The 15,369-nt window shown below is 39.2% G+C and overlaps 1 protein-coding gene across 2 annotated transcripts; it reads left to right on the forward strand.

The window, feature by feature from the left end:
• The first annotated feature begins 657 nt into the window (after positions 1-657).
• Positions 658-13,861, forward strand: MAEL (maelstrom spermatogenic transposon silencer). 2 transcript variants are annotated; one of them, XM_032988243.2, is made up of 12 exons: positions 658-827; positions 1,487-1,573; positions 3,732-3,834; positions 5,837-5,992; positions 6,508-6,549; positions 7,415-7,542; positions 8,371-8,425; positions 8,876-9,017; positions 10,302-10,364; positions 11,223-11,355; positions 11,620-11,698; positions 12,508-13,861. In XM_032988243.2, exons 1-12 carry the CDS (start codon positions 696-698, stop codon positions 12,621-12,623), a joined length of 1,236 nt encoding a protein of 411 aa, XP_032844134.2. In that variant the 5' UTR covers positions 658-695; the 3' UTR covers positions 12,624-13,861. The 2 variants fall into 2 exon arrangements, with proteins under 2 accessions (XP_032844134.2, XP_042645030.1); XM_042789096.1 differs by having other exon boundaries at positions 12,660-13,861.
• Positions 13,862-15,369: the final 1,508 nt, after the last annotated feature.

The following is a 15,369-nucleotide window of genomic DNA, read 5'->3' on the forward strand; positions in this document are numbered from 1 at the left end:
ATCTGAAGACCCCTGATGACCACCTGAAGACTCCAACAGACACGCGCAAGAGACATTAACATATGCTAATGACTTCACAGGGAAGTTATGAATATTATTAAAATATGATTAAAATGTAATGAATATGTATGATTAAGGTAGCATAAATGCTTGTTGATTTTGTCTTCACACACATACATTAGGAGGAGCTTTCCCTTGTGTGTCCGGCGCTGTAATAAAGAATGCCTGCTTTCTGAAACTCCAAAATTGAGTCTCAGAGAGTGAGTTAATTACCGCTTTCTGGTAACACCCAGCCCTACAGCAAGATGCAGTAGGATGCCTGCTTTGGGCCTAGCGAGGCAGCTGCAACCAGCAGTAATGATCTCTGAACATTTCCAAAAGTCTCCAAAAGTATGACCCTTCTGTTTCGAAAAACCAGTATGCCGCCATTTTGTGAAGGCGGGGAGGCCCGCGGTTTGAGTATCTATGAGAACTTGGTGCAAACCATCGCTCCCACCGGCTCTTTCTTCCCCCCTCAGCGCTACAAAACAAAGAGAAAACCCCACCACCCAACCAGCCCTGCCGCGCTCCGCCGGAGGCCCGCCCTGAGGCGGCGGTTACACCCCGCGGCGCGCCCGGCGCCGCCGAGGGGCAGTGCGCAGGCCGGGCGGCCATCCCGCGGCGGGGTTCTCCTCCCCGCGACGCCCAGCGCCGCCATGACGCACCGCCAGCCCGACCGCAGCCCTTACTACTTCTTCGTGCGCGACCAGCTGCCCGAGCTGCAGCGGCGCGGGCTGCCGCTGACCGGCGTGGTTGACGCCGTCCCTTACTGCTCCCAGGCGTGGGCGGTGAGGGAAAGGGGCCCTCGCCTCTCCGGGGGCGGGGAAAATGGCTCTTAATGGCAGGGAGGGCAGGGGGCCGTGGGCTACTGAGCGGCTCGTCTGCCTCTGGCCACCGGGGAAGCAGCACCCGTCGGGTGGGTCTGTGTGTGGCCCTTGGGCAGGTTGCATGGGGGCACACAATGTCAGCGTGGGCTTTATTGGAGAGCGAGCTAGCTGGTGTGTCAGCTGCTGTATATTTAGTCGCTCAAATGGGTATCCCGAGTGACCTCCGCTGCCTCTAGCAAAGAAGCAGAAGCTACAATGGCCTCCCCTCAGCTGTGTGGGGACAGCTCTGCCTTGTGTGCCAGGGGCAGTGGCATCCCTGGCTGGCAAGAGTAGTTTTGGAAGCCCTCTTGTTTGTGGTGGGGCAGTGCTAGTTTGCCCTCATCTGAAGATGCCTCAGAAGCGTGTGCTTGCTGGGTGTTTTGAACCAAAGCTGATGGCTTTGTTAGGGAGAAAGCTACTGGAAATGTTTGAATAAACGTTAGCGGTTGGAAGTTCTTGCCAAGCATTGATAATGTCCTTTGGAAATGCATAATTAATGTCTGACAAGGACTTTGTTGGTTTGTGAGACTGCTAGAAGGAAGCAGTAAAAACCTTTTTTTAACAATTTTCTTTCCTTCAAGTTGCTGACTAAGGAAGAAAAGACTATATATAAAGAGAAGGCTTATAAGTGGAATGAAAAGAAACACTCTCAGAAGGCAGTGGAAGAGGTAAATGCTGAGAAAGGAACACCCTTCAGAGTAGCTAAATAAGAGGGGGAGTGATGCTGGGGTTTGGTCAGCTGTGGTGCTATGGAGGATCACCTGGTCTCCATTGTCTCCAACCTCACTATGGCTGTTGTGGTAGTTTGTTCTGTTAGGAAGGTTATGCAGAAAATTGTTCTGGTTTGAATTGAAGGTGAGAATATGCTATACCGTTCTAAACCAGCACAGTTTGTTCCTTTGGGCTTTTTTTACCAAATGTAGTTCTCTAACATCTTAGTTTTATGTTTAACAATATTTTGCAATGACTGACAATGTTTTTATTTATAATACTGTAAATTTGTATGACTTCTGGTCGTTAGTTCATGTTGGGTTTGCTTTGTGGACATCCTTAATTTGGGTGGTTCTTGTCTGACTGCCTGAAACCATATCATCTATGCAGCTGACTTGGCATTTTTGAGTGGGAGTGTGGTGGACCAGGTCAGTGAAATGTTGCAACCTATGCACAAAAAGAGAAATTATACCTTGCCATTGTTTTTAGGTTGATTTGATTATGGAGAGAATGGTAATGCTATGGTGGAAGACAAAATTCCACAATGTAGAAGTAAGCAGTTAGGTTAAGCTCATGTGGTTGTGGTCAGAAATAGTGCTAAACAGATCCCTCTTACTATTGACTGTCTTGAAGAGGAGGGGGTGTCTTTTTTATTACTTTTTTTTTTTTCTCCCTTCTGCCTGTTTCCCAGCAGTTCCCTGAAGCCTAGTTTGCTTCAGAGTTTGAATTATGTGAGGTGTCAGAAAGCTTATTTTATTCCAGTCTTGGTTGGCAGTGTAAAAACTTGTGTTTTGAAAGCAGAGTCTGATTGAGTAAATGGATAATACATTGCAATTCCTTCTTTATCCCATATTTCTAGACACTGACTATGATCTATGAATTACCAGTGAGGTAGATTTTAGGACTTTAAAACGCATACACAACACTAAAGGGAATGACAGGATATTCATAGTTTGCAGTAACTAGTAAATCTGGATTGGTTAAATTAGTCAATCTAGACTAGTAGGGAGATGTTAGGCAATGTTTTCTGATTTGGAGAGCCTGCGTGTATGGGAAAGAGCTATTTAAAATGTGATTAACATTGTGTTACTTATCAGGCTACGGATATGTAGTTAATGAAGCTCCATTTTCATATATAATGGAGAGCTACCTGAAATGACTAATGAGTCATAAATGGAGTCTTCTTTATTTCCTTCCACAAGCAGTAGCATTTTAGAAAGCTGTAACTGGGGAAAGAAAGAATTCTTTTACAGAAATAAAGAACATAATATCTGTCAGTGGAAATGTGGGAATGTGCATGTATGAGATTGTATGTGATCTCATTTTATTAATCACACCCCTGTACACAGACAACCACAGTTACTTTGTGTAGTGAAAGGTCTTGATCATCTTTTGGAGATGACCTAAGCTTACTGGTATGGGACTAATTCCTGTACTCATTAATTTTATTTTACATAGTTCAAACTGATAATCAACAAACTTCTGCTAAGATGGTCGTCTGGAATTAGTATACCTAGATGTGGATGTTATTTCCAGTTTGGCTCTTGAATGATTGAATTCTGCAAGCCTGCCAGGTTTCTCTTTCTGTCCTCTTAAAAGCTTAATGTTTGTGCATGGATTTGCAATGTTTAATGGGCATATGCGCCTCTTAATTGCTCTGTGCTGGTGCAATCTGATGACTTCCTTGAGGCTTTATCAGCTTTTCATTAATTCATTTCCTAGTCAGAGGCAACTAGTGTGTGCCAAACTTTTCATAAAGTTTATGGAAGAAATTTTGAAATTCCAGTTTGAAAAATTCCTCACCTGTGACAAACGGTTGAACCTAACAAAATGATACAATTTTTTTTTTTTTAATTACATTTTGTACATTTAGTGATAGTTCTTTCCAGTTGTAGCGAGTTGACCAAGGTACTAAGATACCTATCGCTCTTTCTGTTAGAAATCTTGCCTTCCTGGTCTACAAGTACACAGGCACTTGTATATAAATTGCAGACTTGTTCCACATAACCATAACTGTTAGTGGACATTATATTTTCCACTGATATAAGGAGGTGAAGGACTTTATTGGGAGTTAGTAGACTCTCTTGATTTTTTTAACTTTCTCATCTTTTCCAGACACGTAATCTGGCTCAATCAGTTCCTGCTTGTCTGACCACGAAGATGCCTAGTGTTGCTTCTCTTCCAGATGCCTCTGCTATGTCTTGGAAGAATGATCAGGGTATAGTGATTGTAAAGCAATTGATCCTGGTAGATAAAAGCTTGCCCTCTATAGATATTCTCGATGGTACCTAAACAGAGGCTGTTTACATTTTGCTAATAGCCATCGGTGTTAACTGTGTTTTAAACTAATGGTATCCTGTTGTAAAAAGGTCTTTTGTAGTTTAGAGGGAAGTCGGTGAATGCAGATGTCCCTCATCCTTCTCCCCCGTCCCCCTTCCCCCCCCCCCCCAATAATTCTATCCTCTGTTTTTTAGATTGATGGGAATATAGCTACTAATAGTTTCTTTACAATTATTTAATGTCTTTTAAGAAGGTAATTCCTCAACTTGTACATTTATGATTTGCAACACCTAATCCAAGTTCAGTGTAAAAGAATGTTTGTACCAATTTTAAAGGACAAAGAGTTGTTAGATAACAAAGTTCAAAATTTGTATGGTAGAGGTGTTAAATAAGATGATGACCTGGCCTCTTTGGGAGAATAAAAGAGGGGATAGGTACTTTATCAGTGCTTTTATAACATCCTGGCTTACTTCCCGATTGAAAGAACTCCTGAAAACTAAACCTTTCTTATCTGTACCCCCTCTTCAAATGGGTGTTTTAATTAGAATTGAGTAATGAACGTATCTGTAATCTTTTCCCCAGTGAATATTACATTATTCTGAAAAATGATAAATGGTAGTGCTTACAAGATAAGTCAAGCGGCCAATTAATACAGGCTGTATCTACTGTGTGCTTAAGTCTCAGCTCAAGCCTTTTACCTAACAAGTCTTGAACTATTTTCTTATCATGGTTATGAAGGGGCAGGAAAAAGCAGCTCCATATAAAGTGTAATACCTGTTAGTGTCCCCTCTGCCAGAGGTCATGCTTTTCTGTAATTGTAATGCAAATTTGATCAACTTTATCAAGGTGGCTTGAGCTGACACAATTGATCTTTAAACCAAATGAGAGGGATTACGACAAAAGATACCTGAGATGCATTTTATGATGCTGCTCCTTAATATTTATCCATAAAAGTCCTGTATGGATCCCTGTAGCTATACTCATTTTTTCATAAGGCTAGCAGCTTAAACTCAGGTAGGAGAGGTATCTTTCCTATGACCCCACAGCTTGTAGAGTTTAAGACCTGTGTGAGAAAGTACCAGCATTCAAGCTTAGTATAACTGGTGTTAAATGCCACAAAGTCTGGCATACAGCATTGTTTCTGTGTAACAACAGTTATACATCTCTACTGTTTAGTAGAACAAGTAGGATTTTTTGATGGGGGCAGAATTTAAGGGTAAGGATTAAATAGTTACCTTAACCTTCAGTAAGAACATTATGTGACGTTCATGAAGAGAAGGATTAAGGTGTATTGTGAAATGTTTTTCATAGTTGAATACTTTTTAAATTAGTAAACGATAGATTTATTTCTTAACATTTGCCTTGGATGTTCTTGCTGCCTTCTTTGGGAGCTCATTTAGCAGAGGAGAAACAGTTCTTTTAATTAGCAGACTTCTCATCTCCTTTTACCCCAGAAGATTATTACCAGCTCATTTAACTTGTGTATGTTACTGAATTGAGCTTATGAGGCTGCTTTGCAGTTACTATTTTTTTTTTCCTAAAGGGTGAAGAAAGCTATCGTAAAAAGAAATAGTAGTTCCTGTTGGATTCAAGGCCTCTTAACATTCTTGTGGGTTTGGGGGTTTGACTTTTTTATTTTTCTAAATTACTTGTATTTTGGGGCTGTTTTGCCCTGATCTCTATACACAGTAGCATCTGTGGAAGGTGTACCAGGACTGGTGATATGCCCAACTCTTACATAATTATTAGTTACCTTGTCATCTCAGACACAGAGAAAGATCTGTGTGTTTTACTTGGTCATTACCTTACTTTATTCACTCATATGATACAGTGCACCGCAGCTTTCACTGGATGAGGTGAGGCCAGGATAGTTTGCTGTAATCTGTGGTGGCTCTTTGGAAAATACTCTTTTTTTTTTTTTTTTTTTTTTTTTCTTTCAGCTGTGATTGCAGACATTTTCTACTTCCTGAACATTTACAGCCATGGCAAGCTGCCATCCCACTGTGAACAGCGCTTCCTTCCTTGCGAGATTGGGTGTGTCAAGTACTCCCTACAGGATGGCATAATGGCTGAGTTCCATCGCTTCATAGATCCAGGTGAGCTCCAAGCAAGAGAGATGAGAAGTAGTTCATCTTGCTTTGGGGTGAGAGGGAGGCTTTCTAGTGTCACTGCTGCCTAGATTAGATTTCTAGTATTAAGACAGGTTAATTTCTTTGACTATAAGTGGTTGGACTTCTTAAAATATCAGAGCAGTGCTGATTGTTTCTGTAGAAATGTGCTTAAGCGTCAGAACTGCAGGAGGAAATCCAGAAAGGACCTTCAGATGTTTGTGCTTTATATTTCATGCCAGCATCTGTTTAATGAATGTTTGTCTTGATTGGACCTAAACACACACACACACTGTACAATATACTTTGTTTTTTAAAATGCATATAACTGAAAATAACTTTTTCAAAAATAGTTGTGGCACTTGTACAAGGCCACAAGAGAAGATGAAGCTGTTCCTTTCTGTACATGAAACTATGATGTATAGTTGAGAGTTAAGATCTGTCATTGTGGATGTTGGATGATGACTGTTCTTTTTCTCCTGTCTCCCCTGCCCTTCTTGCAGAAGTACCACCACGTGGTTTTCGGTACCACTGCCAGGCTGCTAGTGAGTATCAGTGGAGAAAAGGGATGGTGTGCAAGGGTGTACAGATTTAGACTCAGCTTATCTGATGTTTAGCCAAATGTTTTGTGAGTCTGCAGTTTCTCCTTATGAGAACTTGTCAAGTTTTGACTACAAAGGGGTGACAGCACAGCTTGTTGCAGTAACCTCTTGTATGTTTCTTGTACCCACAAATGGCAGAGCACTTCACCCAAAATGGTTTTGTCAATGGCAGAGTGTTCAGTCTTCCTATTTTAATTCAGTAATAACTGCAGTATGTTCTTCTTAAATGGGACAACTTTGTATAGCTTTAAATGCTTTCAAGCCCATCTGAACAGAGTGTCCTTCCCTTGATAGTCCTTGTGTGTATCTGCAGCATGAAGTGCTAAGATACTAGTTTGTATTTAAAAGTTGTAAGTATTTTGCAGCTTTACGTATATGGACAAAGTTCAAGTATTTATACCGTTGTTGTGTCTGGCTTGGCCTGCCTCCTTTACCTTGTAACTCTTAAGCAGTGTTTATAGATTGCAGTTTGTTTCAATTAGGACACTTCCTTCCCTTGTGTATGAGGGAACAAACTTGGCCCATGTTTTCCTTTGTCAAACACTTAGATAATGGCCTTTTAAAAGGGGTAAATCTGTGTGTGTGTGCTCATGGCCAAGACCCACCAGTCTTCTGGTAACGGAAGCAAGATTTTGGTAGCTTAATCACAGACACTGTATGTAGACAACAGGAGATGTGTGTGTTTGTGTGTATAAATACATGTATATAAAAAGATACAAAGGAGGGGAGAGCTGTATCATTTAAGGAAACAGGACTTCTCATAACTTTTTTGTTTTTTTTCCTGCCCCCACCACCCCGGCTTCATTAGGTGATGCCACTCATAAGATCCCTATATCTGGATTTCATCTTTCACGTAGTGGCTATGCAGTTGTCTTACAGGAACTTCTTGAGTTTGTCCAGCCAGCCAGAGGCGTCTGTCCTCTCTTCTACTGCAGGGTATGATCAAGGTCAAAGTAAGATGCTCTAAATCAAAACCTCTGATTTCACTTCTGTTGGATGATTAAGGAGATACTTCACTCTAAAACCTAATGAGTGGGAAAAGACACTTTTTTCCAAAGTTTCCCAGTTCCATGCAGGAAGAAATGGCCTCTAGAATCTAACCTTCCTATAAAGCAGAGACCTAATTTTCTGCCTTACTTTCAGCCTGCACTTGAGTCTACTGATGAACATTTCATTTGGTCTCTGACATTGTTTTGAATTAGGCTAAGGGCTTTTAAGACTGACTTGAATTGATTGTTCTGAATAAAAGTCACACAATCCTGCTTTACAAAGGGATGTTTTTATGGTTTCATGACTCTTTCCCCATGAGAGTACCATACATCTGAATTTTTGCTCAAGTTTCATTTGCCAGTGAGCAAAACAAAATGTTAGGATTCGAGGCATTTAAGCTTCATGACAGCTACAAGCTTAATGATAATCCTTAAAAAGGTGGGGAGGGTCAAGATCTTGGGCTCCATCTGTAAATACAGGGCTCTGAAAAAAAACACATGAAAAAAGTATCTCAGAGCACTTAATGGAGATAGGTGTAGTATGGGTTGACCTTTAACCTGTCCTCAAACATTAGTCCAGACGTTCTCCTGGGGTTTGGTTGGAAGGCCTCTGTGGCATTTGGTCCCTCTGCAAGATAATTTTCAAGCAGTCGTTCAGTCCCACAAACATGCAGTTGTGTTTGAGGTGACTTTTTCAGATGTAGTCAGAAGACTTGCAGATGTCAGAATTACATACTGTACTTCTCCAATGTGACTGAAATTTTCTTTCCTCTAGTCTAATGACAGATTCCGAATTAACTGGTGTCTCAGTCGAATGGCTAGCGTAACAGGTGGGAAACGGATCGTGCTTCTTCCTCTTTTCTGCCCAATCAGTGACAGTAAACCAGCAGCCTGGTCAGCTAACTCACTAGTGAGCACATCTGTAGAATAACATGCTGTTTCTTGCTCAGCCAGTTAAAGGAGCACTAGAGGTGGTGAGATGACTCTGAGGGTGAACATGTGGTAACACATGGGAAGACTATCAGCTGCTGAGGAGAGATGGCCCGCGAGTAGGTCATGTAATTACTGAGGTGGAGAAAATGATGGGAATATAGGATGACCCACTTGCTAGGAAGCCAGGTTTTATTAAAACCACTGGTGGAATGACTTGTTAAGGTTTACAAGAGCTTTGATGCTCTGGTAAGAGGCTGGGCAACAAACAGGGACTGACTGAGAAGTGAGCTGTGCAGAATTATTCACTGACTCTTGTTCTTCTGACCTGGATTTTCTCTGAGCTACAGGCATTGAGAGCCATCTGGAGCTCCTTGCTGTAGAAGACCTGGTAGTAGAACTGTACCGGAAGAAATACCAAAAGGAGCCATCCAAGACTTGGGTGTGTAGAGAATTGGATGTCTTCCTGTGGGATTTCTCCAGTAATACCAGGTATGTTGGGTTCTTCTTTGTGGAAACAGGTATTAGCCTGATATGTCGTGCTTCACATACAGCTTGTATGCTTCTAGGCTAGAATGTTCTGTAAGTCTTACAATCAGAAGTGCTTTTTGTCACATCATGAATACAAATTAAAATGAAAAATACTTTTCTAAAAGAAGTGTAAAGATAGATGGCTTTTTAATGCAGAGTCAGAGGCCTGATGTAAAGGAGAGGTAGAAAATGGGAGTAAAATATATTGTGGTATTTAACTGGAAATCATAGAAGTGAGAAGATTCAGACTTTCAAGAAAGTGTAATTTGAATGGGACCTGGCTGTTGCTATACATCAAATGCCTCATGCTGCTGCTGTGATGATGGACAAGGTATATTTGCCAGTGGTATAAATCAAGTTCTCAAGCATAAGCGTTAAGCTGGATCCTGTCTTTTTCTTCCAGAATGAATGATTTTTATTACACATCCAGAATCGTATTTACTTTGTAGGATTTTTTTTTTTATTTTTTTTTTTTTTTTTACTCCCCTACATGTCTTGAACAGTTAAGCTTTTCCTGCTTTCGCATTCTTCCATATTTGTACAAAGTAGTGGTCACTACAAGCTACATACCAGTAGAATATTTAATGACACAATGACTTTAACTTTTCCTCTGCCACTGTTTTAAGTAAGAACCAATAATTTGATAGTAAATTTTAGTAGATTAAAAAAAAAAAAAAAACAAAAAACAAAAAAACAAACAACCAACCAAAAAAAAAACAAACCCAAAACAACCTTGAAAGTGCTTACAGTATGGATTTTAAGATCCATTAGAATAATCAGTGTCACTTTATCTTTTTTTTTATAGTCAGGCAGTTTTCCCTTTCTATGAGTATCTTCACACTAGAGGGAGATCTTAACAAGAATGGAAAAATGTACTTTAAAATACACATTTGGGGACGAAGGTGGGGATGCTTATACTGAGAAGAACTATTTCATGTTAATGGAAAGCTTCAAACTGTTATCTTTTAAATTCCATTTGTGTCTCAGGATTCTCTTTTGCTCTTCCCCCCACCTCAGCATGAAGCAGGTTGCCTGTTAAGCATGCCTTTTAACTCAGCGTAAACTACTTAGAAGTTAGTTTTCAAATGCTGGTCCTCTGAAATTTTAAAGGTACTCTATGATTGCTGAGACAAAAAGATAGCATATTTAATATTTGTTCCTGTTCCTTCTGACCAGACCAACTATTCATGTTAATTAACAATGTAGATGCTTCTGAAATAAGCCTGAACTTCATTTCTTTTGTAGGTGCAAGTGGCATGAAGAGAATGATATAATCTGCTGTGCTTTAGCCTCCTGTAAGAAAATTGCGTGAGTATTGCTAAGGAGTTCTCTCCAGTATGATGACTTTTTGTTTTGTTAGAGATGCATGTTTTTGCCTCTGGCTTCTGTGACTGCCTGAGGCACTGTAGTTCTAGATTTTGAGTTTTATTTATTCCCTCTATCCCCAAGATTTTGTTCTCTGTAACTTTCATTGTTGTTTGTATGGCTTAGCAGTATGCTCTAAGTCTTGTCACTTAGATGTAATGTCCATCACTCTGTAGTCATCCTTTCACTACCTGTGCTTACTATTGGAAAGTTGAGAGAAGTATTATTTACATTAGCATTCGCTGTTTTTCTTCAGAGGTTTAGTATACCTGTATTTGAGAAATTCGCATTATATTCTAGTATATCTCTACTTCGGAAACTTTTATACTGCCCTACATATAATGTAGGTACATACGTTCTGTAAGCTTTTTGGTGTGGGAGAAGGGAAAGTAAATATTTGGAAAACAAGGAAATGCCATTTAAGATCTCAGTCAGTAATAGTAGCACTTTGAGAGAGATAATAATGAGTAATTTTTCATTCAAAAAATTCTTATGTGCTGCTATGCCTTGCAAAAAAAATGTTGCTTTTTATGCTTCTAAGTGGCTGCATTTGATAGTGTGGGGAAGCAGTTGTTTTAATTTCACGTGTAGTTGTAGAAGAGGCTGGTGGTCTTGGAAGGATGCAGGGTAACTATTTAGCTGCTGCAGTGATGTCCTTCTGCCTTCTGTCATTTGCTCTGTCCATCTCAGTCTGTGGTTGCTTTTGTTGCCAGTTGAAGAACTAAAAATGCTGTTCTTCTGTACATCAACATTACAGCCCTCTTAGCCAAACTTTTCCTGTTTTCTTTTTTCTTGGTCAAGTTATTGCATCAGTAAGTCTTTAGCTAGTGTGTATGGAGTCTCACTGACAGCAGCTCACCTTCCTCTTCAAGACTCTGATTATGGTGAAAGCACAAATACCAAGATGGTGGTACTGGATGCTGGACGTTTTCAGGTCAGACTCTTTAAACTAATATCCTGGTTTATTTTTAGTTAACTTGAGTGTTCAAACTGGCCAATTTCAGATTAGCTATTTTCTTGTTAGATGCTGTCTTTTGAGACATGTATTGGACAGACTGGTGAAAGAAAAATAATCACTAGCTGGGTCATTTCACATGATTTTTTTTATTTACCATAATTCGTAGATTTCATAGATAGCTGTGCATACTGCATTTTAGAAGACACATATATTATTTTGAATGTTTATTTCTTCATACAGAAAATGAAGGCTCAGGGTTCTGGATGTGACAGACATTTCACTTCTCCAAGTCAGGATCAAGAGCTTGTCCCTTCTAATTGTGAGTTTGAAACTTCCACATTTGTAAGGGGAAAGAGGTATTTGAACTTTATCCAATTGCTGCTTTTTCAAATTTCTGGGCTTAGATGTTGCCTGTCAGTGGCATAAAGCTTAAAGAGCTTTGCAGGAGCTGCACTTACTCCTGCATATGGATTTCACTGAATTTCTGAAGGCTTAAACATAAAGGGCTATCCTTTTCTTACTGGATGCAATCTTATGGTCAAAAAGGTCTCTCAAAATCTAGTTCTTCATATAAATGTTGCTCTCTGATTTATACCCCCTTATTTTTCAGCTACATGGAGTCTGTTCTCGTATGCTTAGGTACTCTGAGTCAAGGCCGTCTTTAAAATACTCTCCTTGCTCTTAAGTCATCATATGTGCAGACTCACCTGGTACGGGTTGCAAGTATTCTGCTATAGTGCAGTTTATAAAGACTGCTCATTTAAAGTCTTCTGGGACATGAATTTTTTTGAATAGAAGGGATGTGATCTCAGTGCATCTGGTCAGTTCATGGCTAATCTTCAGAGGAACAGAATCAAGTTTGCAAGATAAGTAACTGTAAGAATTCTGAGTGTGCAGCTTAGTTTCTTGCATATGAAGTATTCGCCGAATTAAACCCTGAAACTGTTCCAATTATAAAGCATGAGATCTTATGGTCTTCGTGTTTATAGAGGACATAACCCCTGTCTCTGACTTTTTGTATTAGAGCTGTTGAGTAGGTTTAGCTCCACAGCATATGAAGAACAATTCCGTTAATTTATTCAAGCTTTAAAGGATGATTTGATTTGCAAACTGTATTTAAATTAATAGGTGATTCTCGATGTGGTGTGAAGACTTCCCTTTATGGAACAAGTACCATGCGAGGAAGAGGAATTACTCGATTGCTGGAAAGTGCATCTGATCTATCCAAGTCTTTCAGTAATTGAATTTTTTTTTTTTTTTTTTTTTTTTTTTACATCCAGGACAGCTGTAAATTCTAATTGTTTCCCTAAAATAACCAGCAGTTTCTCCAGACTGCAATTCTCCATCTTATGTGCAACCCTCCACAGTTCAAATTCTTCTTAGAATGATAAAACTATTGACTGGATTTAAAGAAGATGAAAATCTTGTTTATTATCTACAGGAAGGCTTATTTTGAAGGGACCTGACGGTTGCATCCTCTCTTTAAATACATGCCATACTAATTCTGCTTCCTAATGGATGGAGTGCAAATTCAAGATCTGTTAGTCAATATCATTGGATTAGAGGAATTCTTTAGTGGCCAATGTGACTTCAAACAAGTGCTTTTTTCTTTAATAACTTCCTTCTCTTCTGCATGTGGAAGATAAAATTTCAGTGTAGAACACCCTTTCATCAAAAAATGATGGGGGGAGGGGGAAAATCACTGAAGGTATGAAGGGCTGCACTAGGAGAATTAAAGGTATAACAGTCTTGAAGGTTTGCTATGAATTTGTAGTTCTAGCCATGAAGAATTTGAGTTGTCATTCAAGGCAAAAAAGCAGAGTTTCTATGGAATGTCTTGGAAGAAATGTGGTAAATTTATTCATCTATTAGTGTTCTTGTAGAGGCACAGACTATATACATGAGGAACAAGTACAACATAGATATTTTTCTAATTTGCATCAGTTTTCTGTTTAAAAAAATTGCACGTCCCTCAGACTTACAGACTTAAGAGTGTAGGTGTTACGTGTTTTTTTGAAAGGAATATAAAATTCAAACATAAATTAATCTGCAAATAGAATTTCACAAGTTTAGTCAGGCTGAGTAGACACCAGTCATAATTATTTGAGGGCAAACAAGTAAAAACTGTGAGACTGTCTGATGTGTCACTAGGAAGTTAGATGTTCTGTTTTATGGAGGTACAAGTCTTGGACTTGTCCCCAGAAAGTTGTCTTTTGTCTGAGCCTCATCCTTAGTCCATATGTCTTTAAGCAACTGGTTCTTAGAAATAAGAGCTTATTTGTTTGAGTTGTTTCTATGTTTTGTTTCAGCAGAGGTCCAGTTGTGAAATACTATTTCCATAGCAACTAACTGTGAGAAGATACTTATTTCATTCCTTGTAGGAACTGAAACTCAAAATTAGGCAGTTCATTCTTTTGGGTAATAGGGGGGGAAAAAAAAAGCCAAACCAACCAACCAACCAAACCCATAAACCCAGCCAAAATAAGAGGTCAACATATCTATGAATAAACTTGAGCATTCTAATCAGGATGTGTGTCAAAAAGGCCAATTGCTGGTTTAGTTGGAAATCTGTTACAGTTGCTGAAAGGCCAGTTGAGGCCCTTGTTCCAGTATTGCAGGATCACTGAACCATTTTTCATGCATCTTACCTAATAGTTTGTTTATATCACTGAATTTTCTGGAATTATTCTGTATTTCCTTACTTTGAAGATGTTGTTCTACCTGTTAAATATCACCTGATAAGAGACCTCTGAGACTGAGATTTACCAATGAAGCATCTGCGAATGTTATAACAGAGTAAGAGTGTATCCATTTAGTAGTGGTAAAGGCTTTTCTGCATTGGAATAGAGTTGTTCAAGTTTTTAATGTCTTAACTGACAGCCATTGCTGCATTGGCCTTTCAAAACATACAGAACTGTACTCTTTTTGAATTCTTTTCAGAGGTCAGTGTTGCAATAAAAGTTTCATGTTTCAGTTCTTAGGAAGAAGAGAATTCATTGTTGTTTATTCCAAATCAGTGTAAGTACACAAATAAGAGCATTTGATACTATGCTTAAGGTATTATATATCTTCAAGACTGAGATAAAGAATCTGAGCAGAAATGGAGAAATACAGAGTAAGAGTTCCATGGCATGTCTTCTATCTTATCACTTGTAACTTAAAATAGTCCATAAGCTGTAGAAGACCTTGTTATATGCTGTAGGCAGTGAGCGGTTGACTAGGGCAGTAACTGTCTTACTGTAATAACCAACAACTTGTGGTGTTTTTTGTAGTGAAAACTATAAGATCTGTATAATGGGAATGAATACACTGATTTGATGTAGCCCATTTAATACTATTATTCTGCATACATTGAGGGGGATCCCTAACAGCTGTTGGAGGATTATAGAAAAATCCTTTAATTTTGGAGTTTTGCTTCCCTGGCTGTTTTGCAATTTGAAACAGCTTGATTTATTAAAAAATAAATTCTGTGTAATAAGCACAAGACAGGAATGCTTCTCTCCTTTAATAGAAAAGTAAAGATGAGGAAAAGATGGTGACTTACAGCCTTAGCACACTTCTTAAGTGCAAGGAATAGTACTGGTAAGGCACAGCAAACTGTGGGTCAAAATCAGAACAAAATGCTTCCCACTTAAATGACGGAATTCTTAAGAGGAAATGAAAACAAGTGAAGGTAGAATGGCTCTTGAGCAGAGTTTGAGTAATGCAGCCTGGGAGCTTTAAACATGTACTTTCCCTGTGGTAAAAAGTAACTTAATACCCTCTGTGTATAGGTACCATACAAATTGAACTGTCTTAAGCGTTGGTTTTGTAAAGGAGACATCTAACAGATTCTGTCAGACTTGACCTTCTGTACTCCTATTAGTGTAGCTTAATTAGTCCTGTGACAATAATGAGTAAAAGTCATCCTGGTTTTGCATACGTGTTGGAAAGTGAATAGGTATTTTTGTTCTTGTTACATGAATAGTAGATGAGTTGTTGAATTGTGTG

Source organism: Tyto alba, unplaced genomic scaffold (assembly GCF_018691265.1).
Source record: "Tyto alba isolate M040663 unplaced genomic scaffold, T.alba_DEE_v4.0 Super-Scaffold_14, whole genome shotgun sequence".
Classification (NCBI taxonomy): domain Eukaryota; kingdom Metazoa; phylum Chordata; class Aves; order Strigiformes; family Tytonidae; genus Tyto; species Tyto alba.

Bases quoted from the DNA above. Each gene is read 5' to 3' on its own strand.
- MAEL (XM_032988243.2), top strand. From the start codon at position 696: ATGACGCACCGCCAGCCCGACCGCAGCCCTTACTACTTCTTCGTGCGC. The intron at 8,426-8,875 runs GTGGGAAACGGA...TCTGAGCTACAG, and splicing joins TCGAATGGCTAGCGTAACAG to GCATTGAGAGCCATCTGGAG. The intron at 9,018-10,301 runs GTATGTTGGGTT...TTTCTTTTGTAG, and splicing joins GATTTCTCCAGTAATACCAG to GTGCAAGTGGCATGAAGAGA.